The sequence below is a fragment of the Anolis carolinensis genome, chromosome 6 (assembly GCF_035594765.1).
Source record: "Anolis carolinensis isolate JA03-04 chromosome 6, rAnoCar3.1.pri, whole genome shotgun sequence".
Classification (NCBI taxonomy): Eukaryota; Metazoa; Chordata; class Lepidosauria; order Squamata; family Dactyloidae; genus Anolis; species Anolis carolinensis.
Genome location: NC_085846.1, coordinates 41,030,965 through 41,051,115, shown reverse-complemented (window position 1 = coordinate 41,051,115; position 20,151 = coordinate 41,030,965). Strand labels below are relative to the sequence as shown.

Sequence of the window (20,151 nt, the reverse complement as noted above, 5' to 3'; positions counted from 1 at the left end):
AGCTAGCATTCACTAGAGATACAATTTTTACACGGGAAAGAGTAAGTGATATGGATTCTGTGGTTATGAGGGCCTTACTGTATATGGAATCTATTCATAGAAGAAAGTGGAATCCTCTCTTCTAATGAACAAGCATTATGTTCACAGTAAGGATACAATGGGAAATATACATACCCATCTTGGGGCTCTTTGTGGGGGAAAGGTAGGGTATAACTTGAATGAATGAATGAATCAATTAATCAATAGTTCAGAAATATGAACTTTTGGTTTTGAATCCCACCTCTCCATCCTAAAACAACCTTAAAAACATGGCAGAATTCGAGGGGTGGGGTGGGGGAAGTAGGTTAGCATGTATGATCAAGACTGTAAAGGCCAGCTCCAATAGTGAGGACGAGGACTGGCTGGAAGGGCTAGGAGAGATGGCAATCAGCAGCTCCCAGCAGTCTCTTCAGCCACTGCTGAAGATGAGCCTTCAGCATTAACAATCACTTCCCAGCGGTCTGAGCAAGTTGAGGCAAATACATCGGAACCAGCTAGCAAGGAGTTAAATATATCCCCACCTTTGGAATATAGAAGAAAGCATGCAGAGTTCCACAGATTTGCAACATTATCAGATAAGTGAGTACTACACAAGCCACAGCTGAGATCTTAGGATAAAGAGGTTCAGTGTGAAGGCTTGTTGTGGCAGCCAGCATTGTTGTTTCATTGCTGGACTTTGCTATTCTTCAGATGCTCGGCATTTCAGACCTTGGACTGTGACTCTGGCTATTATTTTGTTACTGGCCTGACTCTGTATTTTTCCAGCTTGCATTCAGTAATTGAACTTTGGACAATGGCATTGGCTTACCCTTATTGGTTGTTGGTTAGACTTTGATTTTTGATTCTAGACTGTTGACACTGTTGACATTTCTGCTATTTGTTTTGGGACTTCTAATATGTGGCGTGTTTTTGACAAAGATTATGAAATATCAATGCTACATTTTACAGTACTATTTCACTTCTAACATAAAGTTTAAAGTGGCAACTTTTGCACTTTCAACCATGCAGTTTCCCCACAACAGTTATCAGCTTCAGTCCATACACAGTTGTTAAAAGATTTATGTGACATACAATTTTGACAGTTGTCAATAGCAAATCACAATGTAAAAATACTGCTGATTAAGTGGTAGGAGTTGGTGGACTGTCTGGCAACACTGTGGTTAACAGCTTCCTTTTTTGTACTAATTGCACTTCAATTTTCCATTTTCTCCAGTTTAGACGATGGAAAATGGAAATGTAATGAGTACAAAAAATGACATTTAACATATTTATACAAAATTATAGAATAAACATAAAATGAGAAGAGAGACAAAAGTGTTTGTGACTCCATCCCCACATCCAATTGGCCACAACTTGACTCAGTACTTGAATGCCATTAGTGAATGCAGTCATGTACAAACTGCAAACTAACAATGAAGGGCTTGGTCATATCATCTTGGATGAGAACAGACCATGCCTATAAAAACAGGAGAAAACAACTGTTGCTGCTTATGCTCTTACTAGCATAAACATTCCAGGGAATAATTATGTAACACAGCTGCAACTGCACAGAGAAGCATAGATCTCACCAAAGCCAAACTCACATTCAGCTTGGAAATGTGCACCCTGAAGGACATAATCTTTCCATTGCTATCTTAATCCAAAGCTACACAAATCTGATTAAAATCTTCTAAGTAGTAGTTAAAACCTAATGCATGCCCGCCCCATCTCACCCAACCAAAGACATCATGGGCATGGGCACCCATCCATAGCAACCTCAATTATTGTCACCTTGGCCCGCTTCTTGCACAACAGGGCAACAATGCTTAGATAGCCAGCAGCAGCCGCATATCCAAGAGATGTCAGACCACTTTCAGAAGAGGCATCAACGTTCGCTCCAAACTCTAGCAGCAACGCTACCATCTCAGTGTAACCAAGATGAGACTGGACACACAATATTGGGGCATTGTTCAGCACTTCAGTTCTGTAATTGATGTTGGCTCCACCTAAGATCAGCAGCCGACTGACCTACACAGCAAGAGACATATGAGAATGGATTAGATCTGAGACATGTGTTAGTTTTCTGAATTAGAGATGGGTAGGCTTCTTCCAAGTTACAGTAGAGCAGGGGTCCCCAAACTAAGGCCCGGGGGCCGGATGCGGCCCTCCAAAGTCATTTACCTGGCCCCTGTCCTAAACTTTAGACTTAGGGTTGACCTAAGTCTACCTGGTCTTTAGAGGTCTTTTTGCTTACCTATGGTCCTATGAGACTGTTTAGATGGCCTTTGAATGTCCTTTTCCTTATCTATGGTTTTATGAGATTGTCTAGATGGCCTTTGGGGGGCCCTTTCCTTCTCTATGGTCTTATGAAACCATCTAGATCAGGGGTCCCCAAATTAAGGCCTGGGGGCCGGATGTGGCCCTCCAAGGTCATTTACCTGGCCCCCGCCCTCAGTTTTATAATATAATATTTTTATATCAGTTTTAATAATATAATATATTGTATATACATATAATATTGATAATAATATTATGTTATACAATATAATACTAATAATAATATCATATAATAATATTAATTATATGTTATATATTATATATTATATAATAGTATAGTGGTATAGTTCAATATATTAATATATAATGCTAATATTGTGCTATGCTAATAATATAATGTATTGTATGTACATACAGCTGCTCTGAGTCCCCTTCGAGGTGAGAAGGGTGGGATATAAATGTAGTAAATAAATGCAGTAAATAAATAACTAATTTTAGAGTTAGGCTTGGCCAAAGTCTCAAGTGACTTGAAGGCACACAACAACAACAATCCTACTTAACTTGACTATCTCATTGGCCAGTAGCAGGCCCACACTTTCCATTGAAATCATGATAGGTTTATGTTGGTTAAAATTGTTTTCATTTTTAAATATTGTATTGTTCTTTCGTCGTTGTTGTTGTTGCACTACAAATAAGACATGTGGAATGTGCATAGGAATTTGTTCGTATTTTTTTTTCAAATGATAATTCAGCCCCTCATCAGTCTGAAAGATAGTGGACCGGCCCTCTGCTTCAAAAGTTTGAGGACCCCTGCAGTAGAGTCTCACTTATCCAATGTAAACGGGCCGGCAGAACGTTGGATAAGCAAATATGTTGGATAATAAGGAGAGATTAAGGAAAAGCCTATTAAACATCAAATTAGGTTATGATTTTACAAATTAAGCACCAAAACATCATGTTATACAACAAATTTGATAGAAAAAGTAGTTCAATACAGAGTAAGGTTATGTTGTAATAACTGTATTTATGAATTTAGCACCAAAATATCATGATATATTGAAAACATTGACTACAAAAATGCATTGGATAATCCAGAACGTTGGATAAGTGAGTGTTGGATAAGTGAGACTCTACTGTAGTTTTGACTTGTCAGTAATTTTTAGCATAGTTTGGGGTAAAAGAACAAAAATATTCCAAACCCCAGAAAAAAAAATCTAACGTTTGCTCATAATTGTGGTCTCCCAACCGACTGATCTCTCATAAACATGATCTCAATAGTGGTTCCTCCCAGCAATTCTTATGAGAATCATGGCAAGTCATTAATACTTTTTCGCCCAGGGAAATATTTAAAACATCACCATCCTCTCTGATCCAACATAATCCTTTCTGATCATGCTGGTGGTAAATTGCTGAGCTGGTACACTAGACTAACGACAGCTCTTGAAACACTTCGTAAATCAAAATATTTAGATTTTTTTTCAACAAACATTTTTGAATGTTAAAATATTATTTCATAGAACTCCACATGAAAATGGAAAGAAATATAATTGAGACATGCACAGATGTGGGATGGCGTTATTAATTTATTTAACCTTCCCAGGATGGCCAACAAGATAAACAATATACATGACCTACAGTAGTCCAATATTAATAGTTTGTTTTTGCATTTGTTATATTCTCCTGCTATTTTGTGAGGCACTCTGACATTTTTCAAACTAAAATGTGATATATAAATCATAAGCAAAGAAAAACCTGAAACAACTATATTCCTTTGGTGTCACTCTCAGTATCTGGCATTGCTTTTAACTATGGCACTACAGAATTATTAATGCATGTTTACAATACACTTCACATTTTATCCAACATGTAAGTTCATATTTTAAATACTAGATGGCAGTAAGTCATAAAGGAAAACTAAACATAGAAGAAAAATCAGAATAGTTGGTGAATGAAAGGTTCCAGTATCTGGCAGATCCTTTTTGGTGTTTGGAGCTAAGCAAGGTCAACCGTGGTTTTATATTTGCATGGGAGACAGTCAACAAATACCAGATACTGTAGGGAAAACCAACTCTGAGTATTTCTTAGGTAAGAAAGCCGTATTAAATTCCTAGGGTTGCTATAAATTGACAGGCAGCTTAAAGACATACACACATTTGTTGGACTGCCAAAGATACTGCTTAGATAGGAATCACAATCAAACAAAATATGAAATTAATTGTAGTGGTGAAATTAGTGGGTATTTTTAGAAACCTAAATAGCACCTGATGGAAAATGGTACATTCAATCTTTTTCTGCATCCCTGAGCTATTTGCTTAAGGAGTGCAGTCTCCATTGGTGCCAGTGTAGGTTTCCATTCTAATGTAAAAGCCGCTTATCTCTTTAAGGGAAAAGGTTACTCTCCCCTTCCACCTCCATGCAGACCTGATGCTATTCAGACATCCTTAAGCTGTGATTTTCATGTACATTATATATATGAACTTGTCTAGATATGTAGATATAAAACAAGGGGCAATTATTTTTGAACAGGAAGAGACAATGATTGTGGGATACAAATTTTATATTAAAATGTAAATGAAGACTTTTATTTCAGGGATTCACTGATGAAGACAGAGTCTTACAAAATGCAAATACTGTATTTGCTTTGTTTTTTGTTCAATCTTCTCATATGAAGCTCTGCATTTTTCCACTGTGATATCGCAAGCTGACATTAAAAATATAACCACTAAAAGCTTACCTTTCATAATTAGAAAGAAATACAAATTCACAGAGAAATATATGAAAAAAGACTTTCAGATCTATCCATTTTACTGCTCTTCCTAAGATGTGGTATGGATAAGAAAGCTCTTTCCATTTGCACTCTATCACCACATCCTTTGCTAAAAAGGTTTAAGACTGTTCCTTTTACTGGAACAGAATTTAGACTCTTTTTTAAACATGAGGCTAACCCTGAAGCTTTTATTTTATCAGGAGTTCAAGGGTTTTGCCTTACAACTGCACACCTAAAAGCCAGCACTTGTCACCACTACCTTTATGTTGGGGGTGTACAAGTTCCGTAGTGAGGCCAGTGCCATGGAAAGGCCTTCCGAACTGTAGGAAATCCAAAGCCCTTGGAGAATTGAAGAGGAAACCCCAACTTTTTTGCTCAATCCCTGCAAAAGATACAATTGGATTCCATCATTCAAAGCACAGATTTTCTTTTGCATGTTGGTCATATACAAGGATATTCAACCCCAGATCTACCGGCAAGGATTTTCTGAAGACAAAGAGGATGTTTGAGTCCTGTTTCCAAAGCAAGAGACTCCAGAACACTTGGGGTGACATGATACATTTTAAGTGCTCTTTTCAAACTATCTCCACACCCTGCACCACAGGAACAGGAATTCCAGGTTCAAAGAAACCACAATTCATAATGAAAGGGAAAGAGCGACCTAAGTGCTCACTGCTAACTATACAATGATGCAACTCCCTTTTACCCTAGGGTCCAATGGGCAATATTTTAAAAGTACTGGCAAAAAAGGAGAACATAAATCAAAGAGAAAGAAAGAGCTTCAAGCTACCTAAAGAAGAAACAATAAAAAGCCAAAACAATTTTGATACCATCTTCCTCTGGAGGTAATAGAATTTGATATGCCTTTTGTTCAGATGTAATTATTTTAGGCATCTCTCTCTGGAAGATTATTCAAATTCACATTTACTTCTCTTTTGTATGTAACTAACCATATTCCTTGGGACAATATATCAATTAAGCTGAGAGGTTTTCATTTAATAATCTCTTTTCTAGAGGTACCCATGACATGTACTCTATAGCACTTAACTTTCTCTCTCCCCCCACCCCCAGTTAATGGCCAACCCTGAATCACACTAAAATATGCTTAGCCTAATGCGTCAACTTACAACTGGATCAACTCATATAGAAATCATAGTAGTAATAAGAACACCTACAGAGTGACTTCTTCCCAGGCTTATAAAGCTGTATATGCAAAAGGTTTTTTTTTTTTTTTGGGGGGGGGGGGAATCACTTAGGATTCATAGACTGTTTCTACTTTAATAAGAATATAATAAAATAACCATCAGAGAATAATGATTTAGCAACAGTGGGATAGTTCTACAGGAGGAGTAATGATTAATTAGCAGTTCCCATGCAAGTACAGTCTTCTTTCAGAGCACCAATTCCCAACCCATACCTGTTATTAACCATGGTATAAGAAAAATAGGGAAGCAAAACAAAACTATCACCTGTCCCTATAATATGGTCTTCTTTTCTGTATCCCCCCACAAAGACTGAGAAAAGAAGATACAGATGAGAGTGGGTATCTTGTTCTTGGGCCACTTATGGCTATTTTGCAGCTATCTAGTAGAAATAGAAAAGCCATGCAAGGCCACAGAGAGGCAGTATCTTCATATCTCAAACTCTCCTTCCTTCACCAAAACTATTTCCTTAGCAACATATTGAGGAACATGCCCTTCACCACCTTCCTTTCAAACTGACCAGGTCAAGTGGTAATGGTGTCTCAAACCATATTATTCAAATATTCTGAAAATGTCAGCATTACTAGAATTAAAAACCCACAAGTGGACATAATTCTATGATTTCTTGCTACCTTAAAGATGTGTGCTTTGAGAATATGATGGCCCAGCTCAATCGTTTGCTGTCTGTTGAGTTTTCCTTCCTGACGAGAAAACCAGAAGGCGAGCAAGGTATGACCACTCCTGGATAAAAGACAAGATAGAGAAAACACATGACGGGAAAGGGGAATCAGAATTCTCTTGCCACTACATTTACTGACAGTTATGACATCTCACATTCACCTTATGATTAATTGTTTGACACTTTTGAGCATTCCTCTGTCAAAATGCTGGTAAATACCAGGCTGAGTCCAGCTATACCGAATTCTGAACACTACTCAACTGAACCTCATGAAAAGTACTTTGTCTGCATGTGTGTTGGCCAAGGTACAAAATGTACTCAATGCATCTTTGAATTTGCATCAACACCAGCTTTGGGCGTATGTATGACCAAAATATAGTGGAAACGTCACTGGTACCTATGCATACCATAGTCCTGACTTGGATTGTGAGTCATATGGCATCCATTTAAAAACAAAGATCTACCAACACAAATATTGAGATACGTATATTGAATACAACAAACATCTGATTTGAACATAATGTGCACTTTTTAAAACAATTAAATCTATAGTTAGCAAAAGAAACAGCCTTTCATTTCTATCCAGAAGGCAAGAAGGTACTATAGCCTGAAAATTTTATCAGTACATGTTCTGAATGTCATTCTGCATTCAGATCAATGAGTATCAAGAGTAACAACAATTGCATATGAAGCATACCCTGATTCCTGACAAAGATCTAATTATAGCAGTCATAAGATACAACTTAAAAGATACAATTTGAGCAATTCAATAATGTTCATATGTGGGCTAAACACTTTGACTTGGCTTGTAGGATATGTTTTTTATGCAGAAAATTTCAGTTTTGCTTTTTTATTCCCATCACTTTAGCTTGAGGGGGAAATCTGAAAGCACTATGGAAGTGCATCCAAACAGCTCAAGTACTATCTAAACACCATTAACCATAAAATATTGACTAATCCCAGATTAATGAAATGATAAACAATTGGGGTTTCAGCAATTTTAGAATTCCATAGCTATAAATTCTATCTATGAATATTGAGCACCATGGCAATGCAGAAGGAAATCTCTATTGAGTTCTTAACTCTTCTGTGAGATTTATTTATTTATTTATTTATTACATCATTTCTACCCCGCCCTTCTCACCCGTCAGGGGACTCAGGGCGGCTTACAATATACATCGGAAACACAGTTAAAAATCATCCAAGATTAAAAATTACAATAAAAATTAAAATATAAATTAAAAACCAGCATAATTATACATCTAAATATACATTTCAGGCGCATTTTTCATGTCCAGGTGGGGGTCTGTCAATGAGTCATATATTCATATTGCAATTCGCAATTGATCCTCATTCGCAATGAGATCCTCATTCTATACTGGTCTGAGTGTTTTTTGTAAGAGTGAGATATAAATAAACACGGGATTACAATACAAAACCCACAGTCTTATATTAATAAAACCCATAAGTCTTTAAAGTGTAAACATCTCTTATTTCTGCTTTATTCAAAAAAATTAATCCGTAATTTACAGCCTTACTGGAGCCAAACGTGACAGTGGTTTGCTTCCACATATTCCATTTGGTGATAAGAGAACAGAATGTCTATATTGTCTATTTAGCTTGGTCTTATGGAGAGTTCATTTGATTATATTAAGTGCAGAAGACTCTTGGTTGGACAATTGGCAAACTGAATGGATGATCAGAAATGCTGGGTGACCAATGTACTAATAGATTTACAAGTCTAGATTTATGCAGGCTTTATTACTGATTTATTATTTTGAATGTTAATTGGTGTCATCTGGGAGGAAATCTCTTACTGTATTTTCAGTTGTCTAATTGGAAATATTTGGCCAGAGGGACACAGTGGTATAAAACCTGAGAAACTAAAAGGAGAATAGCTTGGATCGATCCAGCAGCAAAGAGTACAAACTGACCCATATTTCCAATCCCCATTATTATGAAAATAGAATACCAAAATTGGATACTAAACTAAGAAACATCAAGACTGGTTTGATGAAAATAATAATGAGATCCAACAGCTAATTGATAAGAAAAGAAAGCCTTCCAAATATGGCAAAGAGACACCAACTGTGCTCCTGAGCAAAAGATCTACCCTCGTGCAAAAGCTGATGCCCAAAGAAGGATTGGAAAACTCAAGAACATCTGGTAGGCAAAAAAGGCTCAAGAAACCCAACACCTTGCAGATGTTCACAATGCACAAGGATTCTTTAAAGCCACAAAGGTTATCTATGGCCCACCAAATCTATGTTAATCAGATGGAATCAAACCTCTAAAGGAAAAAAATCAATTGCACTACATTGGAAAGTGAACTACCATAACCTCCTTAACCACCGCTCTGATGTGGTCGAAGAGGTTCTTGCACAAATCTCGCAATAACAAACCAAGGATGAGCTTCAACACTGCCTAGTTTGAGGGAAGTCAGCAAAGCTGACAGAAAATTAAAATATAACAAAATCAGAGGCCTTGATGGGATCCCTGTTGAAATCTTTAAAGAGGGTGGACCTGAGCTGATAAAATAACTCCACCAGTTCACTGAAAAAATGTGGGTGACTGAGAAGATCCCAGCAGACTTGAAGGATGCCACTATTTTCAAAATAGGTGAAAGAACAGACTGTGGAAACTATCGAGGTATCTCCACTGGGAAAGCCCTCACAAGAATCCTTGCAAATGACCTTCTATCAGTTTCAGAAGACATCCTCCTGGAATCCCAGATTTGCTTCCGCCCCTCCAGAGGAGGAGTGGATATGATCTTCACTGCACAAAAACTCCAAGAAAAATGCAAAATCAACCTCTGTACATGGTTGATTCATTGACACTGCAAAGGCATTCAACACAGTGAATCGCAATGCTCTATGAACCATCCTCCTGAAAATCAAATGCCCTGACAAATTCATGAACATCCTGCAGCTCCTCCATGATGGCAACAGTCTTGAACATCAATAGCTCCCAAAGTGACTGATTTAAGATAGAATCAGGTGTCAAACAAGGATGTGTTATTGCCCCAACCTTTTTTTCCATCTTCATAGCTATGATTTTGTACCTTGTTGAAGGGATGCTTCCCACTGCTGTGGAAATCACCTATCAGACAGATGATAAGCTATTTAACCTCAGCAGGCTAAAAGCCAAAACCAAGGTCACAACTATGTCTGTTATAGTTGTTAACTCCAAGTGCTCATTCAGAAGACCTACAAATCACTTTAAACACCTTTACAGAAGCATGACTTCTCACTGAACACCAAGAAAACCAAAGTGCTCTACCAGCAAGCACTAACCAATCCCTCTGCAATGCCACAAATACAGCTTAATGGTGTAACATTAGAAAATGTTGACCATTTGGCAGCCACTTCTCCACAAAAGTCAATGTCAACACCCAAATACAACACTGTTTGAAGCAGAGAGCGTTTAAGGATCAGGACATTCATATGGCTTTATAAACCAATGTGCTTGTTCATCCAGCTATTGTCCTCTCAACTCTGCTATACACCTGTGAAATTGGGACTGTCTATACACGTAACTCTCAACTTCTGGAACAATTCTATTAGCACTGCATCCAAAAAATCCTGTAAATCTCTTGGGAAGATAGGCAGATAAATATCAGTGTTCTAGAAGAAGCAAAGACCACCAGCACTGAAATGATGATGCTCTGCCATCAACTTAGCTGGACTTGTCACATTGTCCGAATGCCCGATCACCATCTCCCAAAACAGTTACATTACTCCCAACTCAAGAACAGAAAACAGAACGTTGGTGGACAGCAAAAGAGATTTAAAGATGGGCTTAAAGCTAACCTTAAAAACTGTGGCATAGACACTGAGAACTAGGAGGCCCTGGCCCTCAAGCATTCTAACTGGAGGTCGGCTGTTACCAACAGTGGTGTGGATTTCGAAAAGGCATAAATGGAGAGCAAAAGGGAGAAATGTGTGAAGAGGAAGGTGCATCAAGCCAACCTTTGTTGGGACCACCTTCCATCTGGAAATCGATGCCCTCAATGTGAAAGAACATGCATATCCAGAATAGGTCTCTACAGTCACCTGCAGACCCACTGTCAAAATTCTACACCTGGAAGGCAATTATACTTGGCTTGTAAAAAAAAAAAAGAAGTGTTAAGACCACTCTTTCCAACATGAAGAACTGTAGCCGTTATATCCTGCCAACCTAAGTTCTCTACCATGTGGAAAAGCAAGGTACATTATCCTTGCAAGTAATGACTATGGAGGCATCCAGCACCTTGCTTTTTAGGGGGACCTCTCAGCCTCCCCTCAAGATAGCTGCATCATGGCTCTTGTGATTTATTGTGTAGTGTTTTAGCTCTTCTCTTTCTTCAGAATTACAGAAGAGTGGAGGCATCAGAAACTTTGTTTGATTTGATGGTGGAATGAATGAGTAAATGGAGGGGATTTAATTAATGAGAAGGATGAATGGAGATATTTAAACCTAAGAAAATATCTGGTGTTTGGTGGCAGCGTGGCATTTTGCTCTAACATATTACTAAAATTATCATGTATTTCTTTTTTGTACTTTTCCAGGCTTTTTGCACCTATTATTTTGATTATTATGCACTTCACATTTATTTCTTGCTTAGGGACTGGATGGCAATGCATTTTACACTTTACACTTTAATTTTCTAATGACACGTGCACTTAGATTTTATATTTAAATCCTTTTGCTGAGTGAAAGAATGATTTCTGTAAAATTTAAAAACTAACAAATGTCAATTGTACTTCATTATATTTTGCCACTCGTACAAAATATTTATACATTGAAACATATTTCTGATGAATATTTGACAGTCTATACTTAATGGTTACAAAGTTTCTTATCGAAAGGCTATTGGCTTCGCATGTAAACATGTCTCAAGTTTTTAAAAACAAATTTTAATCCTAAATGTTGGCGCTCCTTATCCACAGACTCTACATCCAAGGGTACAGCCATCCATGGCTTGAAAATGATAACAAAATATCTAAAAAAGTAAATTTTATTTTGCCATTTTATATAAGAGACACCATCTTGTTACGGCATTGAATAGAATAGGAATCCACATTTTTTTGTATCCACTTGGCCCTGGAACCAAAGCTCAGCAGATACCAAGGGTTCACTGTACCACTAAATGCCAAATAAAACTGGACAGAGATGCAAGAGTCAGGGGGATTAAACTAATCTACTTAGAAAGTTGGTAGATAACAAAATCCCCAATGAAAGACAAAGATATTTATTAAAAATAGGATATTTATTTATTTTATTTATTTATTTCCAATATTTATATCCCGCCCTTCTCACCAGAAGGGACTCAGTGGAGTGGTACGCTCCCTGTAAGCCGCCCCAGTTATTAATCTGGCTGCCGCCCGTTGTACTAACTGGAGCTTCCGGGCCATCTTCAAAGGCAACTCCACGTAGAGAGCGTTGCAGTAGTCCAAACGGGATGTAACCAGACCGTGGACCACCATGGCCAAGTCAGACTTCCCAAGGTACAGGTGCAGCTGGCGCACAAGTCTTAGTTGTTCAAATGCTCCCGTGGCCACTGCCGAGACCTGGGGCTCCAGGCTCAGCGACGAGTCCAGGAGAACACCCAGACTGCGAACCTGTGTCTTCAGGGGGAGTGCAACCCCGTACAACACAGGTTGTAACCCTATACCCTGTTCGGCCCTACGACTGACCAGGATGACCTCTGTCTTGTCTGGATTCAATTTCAATTTGTTCGCCCTCATCCAGTCCGACACAGTGGCCAGACACCGGTTCAGGACCTGAACAGCCTCCTTAGTGACATGTGGGAAGGAGTGACAGAGCTGGACATCATCTGCATACATATGACACCGCACCCAGAAACTCCGGATGATCTCTCCCAGCGGCTTCATGTATATGTTAAACAACATGGGGGACAGTACTGACCCCTGTGGGACCCCACAAGACAATGGTTGTGGGGCCAAGCAGGTGTCCCCCGTGACACCATCTGGGAACGACCTTCCAGGAAGGACTGAAGCCACTGTAAGACAGTACCTCCAAGCCCCATCCAGTTCCCGGCATAGATATTTAAAACATATGGGTGGAAAATCATAGAGGATGGTATAGATATACTGCTAAGGCTTTTACAGTGACTTATAGAGGTATTGCCTTCCTTTTGCCTTTTTCACATTTCATTGACATTTTCTTTTATGCTTTCCACATGATCATAAATTTAATATACCTCTTCCTAAAAAATTGCAGGGTTTGTTGGAAAGCAAATCTAACCTAACAGCACCATGAAGACAAAGGTGATGTCAAGAAAAGTTGGAGACATGATTGTGAAGGCATCATGAAAAACTATAATTCCTGGTTAGATTACCAACGCAAAAGCACGTCAAAACTCAATCTCAAACATACATATCTAGGAGCTGTTCAATTGTACATTACAAAGTGGAAAGAATATGGTAGGCCATGACTTTGCCTACCAAAAATAAGGCAAAGAGGGCATCAGAGAAATACTCAAGAAGCCAATGGTAATTCTGCGGGAGACAGTGCCAGATAAAATGGGAGAAAGCATCCATGGGACAAATATCACCTGGACACCACAAAAAAAAAACCATATTAAAGCCCATTTGAAGTTGGAAAGAAGACATGTGGGAAACCAAAAAGCAAAAGACCAACACTAAATGCTTTGTCCTTCTTGCAAAATATTTCATGTGGTACAAAGCCAACAGTGCCCCTTGCTCTTGGAACACCTTTTTCATGGTCAAGTCATCATGTTATGGAGATGGCTTTCCATACCAAGGAAAGACAAATTGGTCAGGACTGAGGCAAAATGGATGGAGCCAAATACAAGGCAATTTGGGAAGAAAACCAATTTGAGTCTGTAAGTGACTTAGAACGAGAACAGAAATTCGCCATTTAGCAGAACAATGACCCTAAACATACAGCCAAAGTAACACTGGAGTGATATAAAAACCAAAACTTGAATTTCATCTAATAGTCCAGCCAAATGCTAAATTCACTGGAATCGGTACAATGATTTGAAAATTACTGTTCATCAATGCCCTCTATCCAACCTGGTAGAGTTGGATTTTTTTTTACCAAGAAGAATGACCCAAAACCACATGAACTAGATGCATGAAGTTGATAGAGATGGATCAAACCAGCTTGCCACTGTTACTGGTACCAAAAGTTATTCTACCAAGGATTAACTCAAGGGCTTGAATATTAATGCAGCCAATGAGTGGCAGTTTATTTCTGATAAATTCAGAAAATATTTTGCACTTTCACAGTGTTGAATATCTCATGCAGACCACAAGAAATATAGAAATATATATATATATAATATAGAAATATTGTGCAGATCACATAGAAATATAGCAAATCAATCAATGAATCAAGTGGCAACAATGCCAATTAAATCGAATTCCCCTCCAGGTTGTAACATAATAAAATGTTGAAAAATTAAAGTGGGTGAGTGAAACCTTCTGCAAGTCACTGTAGAAATTGTGTCTTCATCAAAATAACTAGCAACACTCACAAGTGGAGTACAGATGTGTTAAAGGAGTTATTAAGATAAAGAACTAGTTGTTTGTGCTCAAAAATAGTGTACAAGAATAGAACAGTTGGAAGTATAGACATTTTCTGCATCTAAGACACATGAGACTTAAAAAATCTTTTAGAAAAAAGGCTTTTATTGTGTGGTGTTGTGGTTTTATAGTCCTGATGTATTAATTTGTTGTAATTGAAATGTAGTTTATGTTGTTGTATTTTATTGTATATTGCTGGGCTTGGTCCCCATGTAAGTCCTCTTGGGGAGATGGGGCAGAATACAAGATTAAAGTTATTATTATGATTATTTATCAAAGATCTTTGAAAGGAGTAAAATGGGGTTATGGCTCCAAAGCCCTGGGGAGTCAAGGGGGCTCCAAACATGGTGGAGATGCCTGCCACACCTCCTAGAGTCCATCTTGGGGACTTATGGGGAAAATTTTACAGAAGTTTTTTTTTTTAATGTGGGGGGCCTCAGGAACCAGGTTATTTCTGTGACCCTTGACCCATTCTCATTCTTTAGAGCATTCTTTTGCTGACAAGAATAAAGGTGTGTTGCCTCCATTAGAAATCTCCACAGAAGGAGCAATTCATCATGTACCAGTCTAATGCAGCTCATCCACCCCACTTTCAACATATGTTGTTTAACATGAACAATAGTGGAATTCTGGTCATTTTTGAGGTTTCACCCTTGATTCAGTCTTGTTTGTTGTTGTTCTTTTTCCTTCTCTTCCTTGCATTTTTGGCATTTCTTGTGGTTTAAGAAGACAATAGATTGCCCCCCCCCCACGGGCCCATTTATTATTCTGATCGCAAAGCTGATTATAATAATTGCAGAGAACAAACTAACAAAACTGAAGAAGTACTTGAACAGAAATATACAATTCAACAACACATTTGGCAGCTGATAAATCAAGTAATAGGGATAGTGAAGAGCAATAAAAGTGAGAAATAAAAGCACCTGGACAGTACAGGTGGAGAGATTTAAGTTATAATGTACAGTACAGTTGGGAAGATTAAGTGCTATCTCCCCTTGCTGCTTTATGAATTGGTGCTGCAGGCACATTTTTTAAAAGACAAGTCACTAATGTAAGAAGTGGGAAGCTAGGATCTCACGTCAAAATATTCTAAGGAAGGCAGCTTGACCTATGGCAAGAAGCATACTCCTTCCTTTAAAAAACTATAATTACTTTAAGACACGTACCCACACACCACAGCACATCGCAAAACATACAAACACATTCAATCACATGAATCCCCCATCTCACAAAATACAATTAATATGACTCCCCACTCCTCAAGCTGAAAAGAAATTCAAATAACACCTTCCTTATTTATATATGATATACTGTCTTTCTCTTCTAACTGTCTTTCCTTTACAGAGGACATAGTATTAAAAACCTCCAAGTGTAACATCTCCATCTTTTAATTTACATATACATATGCATACATATACATACATATATATTAGGAATTGTTCACAGTCCTGCATGAATTTATCATACTCCTTTCAAATGCTGCTCAACTTCTTTCCACTCAAACCACAATAGATAAAGTAGAGGGAGTGTCATTTTTCAATGGCAGTTTTCTCAATGACGTCTTCCCATATATTTTAAACATACAAATGTAAGTTTCAATTAATGTTGCTAAATAACAAAACAAATGACAAACAAAATGTAAACTTCTCATTATAAGGGCAAGTTGATATGAGGTTGGCAACTGTGGCAGGTCTGGTACAATTTGTTCTCTTGGGAGTCCTCTATTCCTCATAGAAAATGTTAAAAACACAACAACAACGCTCACAGAAATCCACTTCTCATTTTGAAATGTTTGTCTTTGGATGTAAAACAGTTTTGGGGGAGCTAGAATCCACTTTAAAAACAAGGCCTTCAGGAAAGGCTTCTGGAAATGACTTCTTTTGACCATTTCAAAAGAAATGATTTATTTTGACCAGTAAAAAGTCTATCTGTTGGTTTTTAATGGTTATATTTCTTTAAGTTGTTGCTCATTTTCACTACCTAGGATTTATTTAAATAATGAGATCCTTCAGCTTTCTGCATCAAAATTGATAATATTACTTACCTAGGGTCACAGAGAAACTTGGTTTTTTCTCCTTCTTCTCTCCAGATCAACCATTCTCGAAAAGATGGATGGACAAACATCCGAGTCATATCTCTGCGCTTGATAAGAAACATGGAGAGGTTCTCCATCCTTTGCTGAAAGTCCTCCCATTCCAAGGTACCTTCAATGCTCCCGGCATTGATGGCCTGAAAAATATGCTCATCAGTCAAGGGATGCAGAGATGCTACTGCCACATTCAGGAGAGGCATTACCCGGTCAAAGGAAGACTGTGTTGGGAACTTCATATTGCACTGCAGTAGATAGACCTCCGAAAGGGAGACAGGAACTACCTTATAGCTGGAGCTTTTTAACACCAAATAGCCCTTCTCTATAAGATCAAACGTGAGTTTAAGGTATAGGTAGGATCCTTGACTCAAAGTTTTGAGATGAGAACTGAGTTTGCCAAAGGTTGTGTTGTCCATTTTGCCATTAAGAGAGATGTTGTTCTGTATCTCAGAGCTGCTATGTATTCGGTGTAAGATATAGGCTTGGAGATCCTGATCTATAGCTTCATTCTCTTCTAGTCTGTCCAGAAATATCCTATGAAAGGGCAATAACTTAATTATTTCCTAAAAAGAAAAGAAAAATAGGGAAAATTCTTAAGAAATTGAAGAAAGTATAAACATAGTCACAATCACTAATGATACAGATATGTTTTCATCTTACAGATAGTGATGCTGTCACATTAACACCATATAGAATACAGACAGATAGGGATGTAAACACATTTACCCCATCCTTCGGCTGAAAAAAAGCTTACAGCTTTTTGCAAAGATCATAATGAGCCAAAACTTGCCTTCAGTGTTTATAATCTAAAAGACATACATACATGCAAATAGATTGAGACTGAGAAGCAGAAGGGTGACCAAATTCAAATACCATTCTTTAGTTACACCAACAAAAGTTCTCCCTAGTGTTGCACAGTTATAAAGTTTAAAATAAATCTATAACCAAGTTTCCTTTGAATCCATAACCAATCTCTTCTTGGGCTCTTATTCTGATGCTGTTGGCAAGGCACGTTTGATAATGGCTGGGTGTGGCTAGCTATGTTTTAGCTCACTTAGTACTGTTTTAGCTGTGGGTGGGTTTTTAAAAAAACCTTTCTGGTTTCTACATTTGTCTTGCTTTATTTGAGATGCATTCCACACTGGAAATTTCTGGGTCGCCATCCCACCTCCACTCCTGAAAAAGGCTGGTATTCTTTTTACAATAAGATAAGAAACAGAAAACGTCTTTTCAAAGGATGGATTTGTTTGTAAGAATGGTGCATCAAGAATAAATATGTGAATGCATAATCTCTTTGGAGGGAAACTGATGGAACTGAATTAAGTTGTGAGATTAATGGAGAAAGGCATGCTTTCAAGGAGAGAGAGGACTAGTTTCTAACAGAGTAGACCCACTGAATCAACGTAACATGTATACTCTATTTGGGACTAGTCACTGGATTTAGGCCAAAAAGGTCAAAATGTGTTTATATCTTCTTACTTCAACCTCCTTTTCTATTTCTCCCACAATCTGGAGAGATTCTTGGAGAGAAATATGCCAAGCATGTAATGCAGGCAGTCCCCAAGCTATGAACACAATAGGTTATGTAGGTTTGTTCTTAAGTTGAATTTGTATGTAAGTCGAAACAGGTACATTTTTAAGTGTAATTCCATCTCTCTATCTATCTATCTTTGGATAGCAAAGGGAAGGGTTAACCCCTGTGGTGTTTTGCTGCCCTGTTCAGAAGATTTCACCTCACATTCCGTTCCCATGATAATTGGATTTGGAAAAACTGGGCTTGTTCCGAAACAAGGATTGGTCAGAAAGCTTCAGTGGAGACACCGTATCCCTCTTCTGAGGGATAGAATTCTCTCACTTCCTGTTGTCCCTTTTCTTAACTATGAGTTGTTTGTAAGTCAGATGTTTGTAATTAACAGTGCTAGAATTAGTGGGTAACTGTTTTTCACTTTTCAGGGTTTGAGATTTACAGATGGAGCACTTTTAAAGAAGTATTTGTGTAACGTATAACCCCCCCCCTCCCCCCTCAAATTGGTAGCAGGTATTTTAGTTGCACATTTATCTCATGTCTCAGATGATGTCAAGGTGTAGTGATGTCGGCATCAAGGTATGACTAAATAATAGGATTTGATTCTCCGCTTGCCCATGGAAACACACTCGTGACCCTGTGTACATCACATACTGTCAGCTTGACTTGAAGGCACACAAGAACAACAACAGTGATGAACTGGGTTGCTTCATTAATCTCCCACATGGGAGAACAAATACTATAACTACTTTTCTTCCTGCTACCAGATGCATTCAACAGCAATGCAATTACATACACCTCTCACTCATTCTGTCCTTCCAACCAGAGAAGCCCACCACAACAGATTTCGTTAGAAGAACATATTTTATTATCACAAAGAAAACCATAACTTGTACTAAAGAGAGTAATAACAAGTCTTCAACTTACCTGTAGACTTGTTCTAACCGTTACAATCAACTTCAACCAGGATGGAAATTTTCCTATCGTTTTGCTGAGGAACGATACTATTGTATCCCCATAATCAGGTTTGTGAAATTCAGCTTCGTTTAAGCCATCAATCAATATGATGAAATCTTCATTAGGAATCTTCCGCTCTGGATGGGGAGATGGGAGAAAAATATATTCAATTTATGCTCAAAATGATGAGAGTCATATGCTGCTACTAAAGTAAACTCTGGTCTGTTATTACCTTTATGAAGGTTTTCCAGAGGCTCTAGAACTCCCCTCCTGAAGGAAGCGAGGGGGTCCTGAACACAGGAGCGCAAACTAAGCATGCTCTGTAGATGTGGCTCCCGCAGCAGCTGTTCTCTGTAGGCAACTAACTGGGGTGAGCGGCAGAGCAGGGCTGCCACATTGTGTACGAACTCTGGCACAAGGCAGGTGTAGGCGTTATCAGCCTGGCAGTAGTGATACGCAACAACCTACAAAAGAGAAACAATAACCAGTGAACTGAAACAGAATTTGCTTGGCAGTTTAATTTAAAAGAAGGATTCCATGCTAAATGCCTGAGACATTAGAGAGAGGGGACCTGGGTGAAAAGAGGAATAGGTTGTTTATAACAAATGTTATGACACAAAGAAGTAAATCACTGTTCATTGCTGACATAACAAGTGAGAAATACTGACTTGCTTTTTGGAAACACTACTTATAGGATTTATAAATGAATAAAACACAGACTTTAAACTGCAGCAGCCACACAACAAACTCCTACAAAAGTATGTGAAAGAACACCCTTAAGATACATTAATGCTCTGTAGTTTGTGTAATCAGCATTTGGGTCTCAAACTGGTACCAGGATTTCCTATTTTCAATACCAATATGAAACTGCATTAAATAATCAGTATAGATGGAGTCTTACGAGACCTTTTTTCAAAAAAGCTGTATACTTCAAAAGATGAGGAATGATCAAGTAAGAGAATTATATGAACACTCACATCAAGAGAACAATACCTCCCCTCCAGCCACTTTAGTAGCAAACCTATCTGCTTACTCAACTATGAACAAAGCAGAATTACCCTGAGCACTTACTGATAATTGCACT

At 38.1% G+C, this 20,151-nt stretch overlaps 1 protein-coding gene across 11 annotated transcripts in view; it reads right to left on the bottom strand.

Annotated features, from left to right (window-relative positions):
- The window catches only part of tanc2 (tetratricopeptide repeat, ankyrin repeat and coiled-coil containing 2), a 264,804-nt gene that overhangs the window by 25,722 nt on the left and 218,931 nt on the right, over positions 1-20,151 (bottom strand). For all 11 annotated transcript variants that reach the window (XM_062957031.1, XM_062957035.1, XM_062957034.1 and 8 more), the window contains 6 exons: positions 19,300-19,531; positions 19,038-19,204; positions 16,541-17,148; positions 6,897-7,005; positions 5,322-5,444; positions 1,810-2,046 (listed from right to left, as the gene is read on the bottom strand). In XM_062957031.1, coding sequence (XP_062813101.1) covers positions 1,810-2,046; positions 5,322-5,444; positions 6,897-7,005; positions 16,541-17,148; positions 19,038-19,204; positions 19,300-19,531 — 1,476 coding nt within the window. The remainder of the gene's footprint in view (positions 1-1,809; positions 2,047-5,321; positions 5,445-6,896; positions 7,006-16,540; positions 17,149-19,037; positions 19,205-19,299; positions 19,532-20,151) is intronic.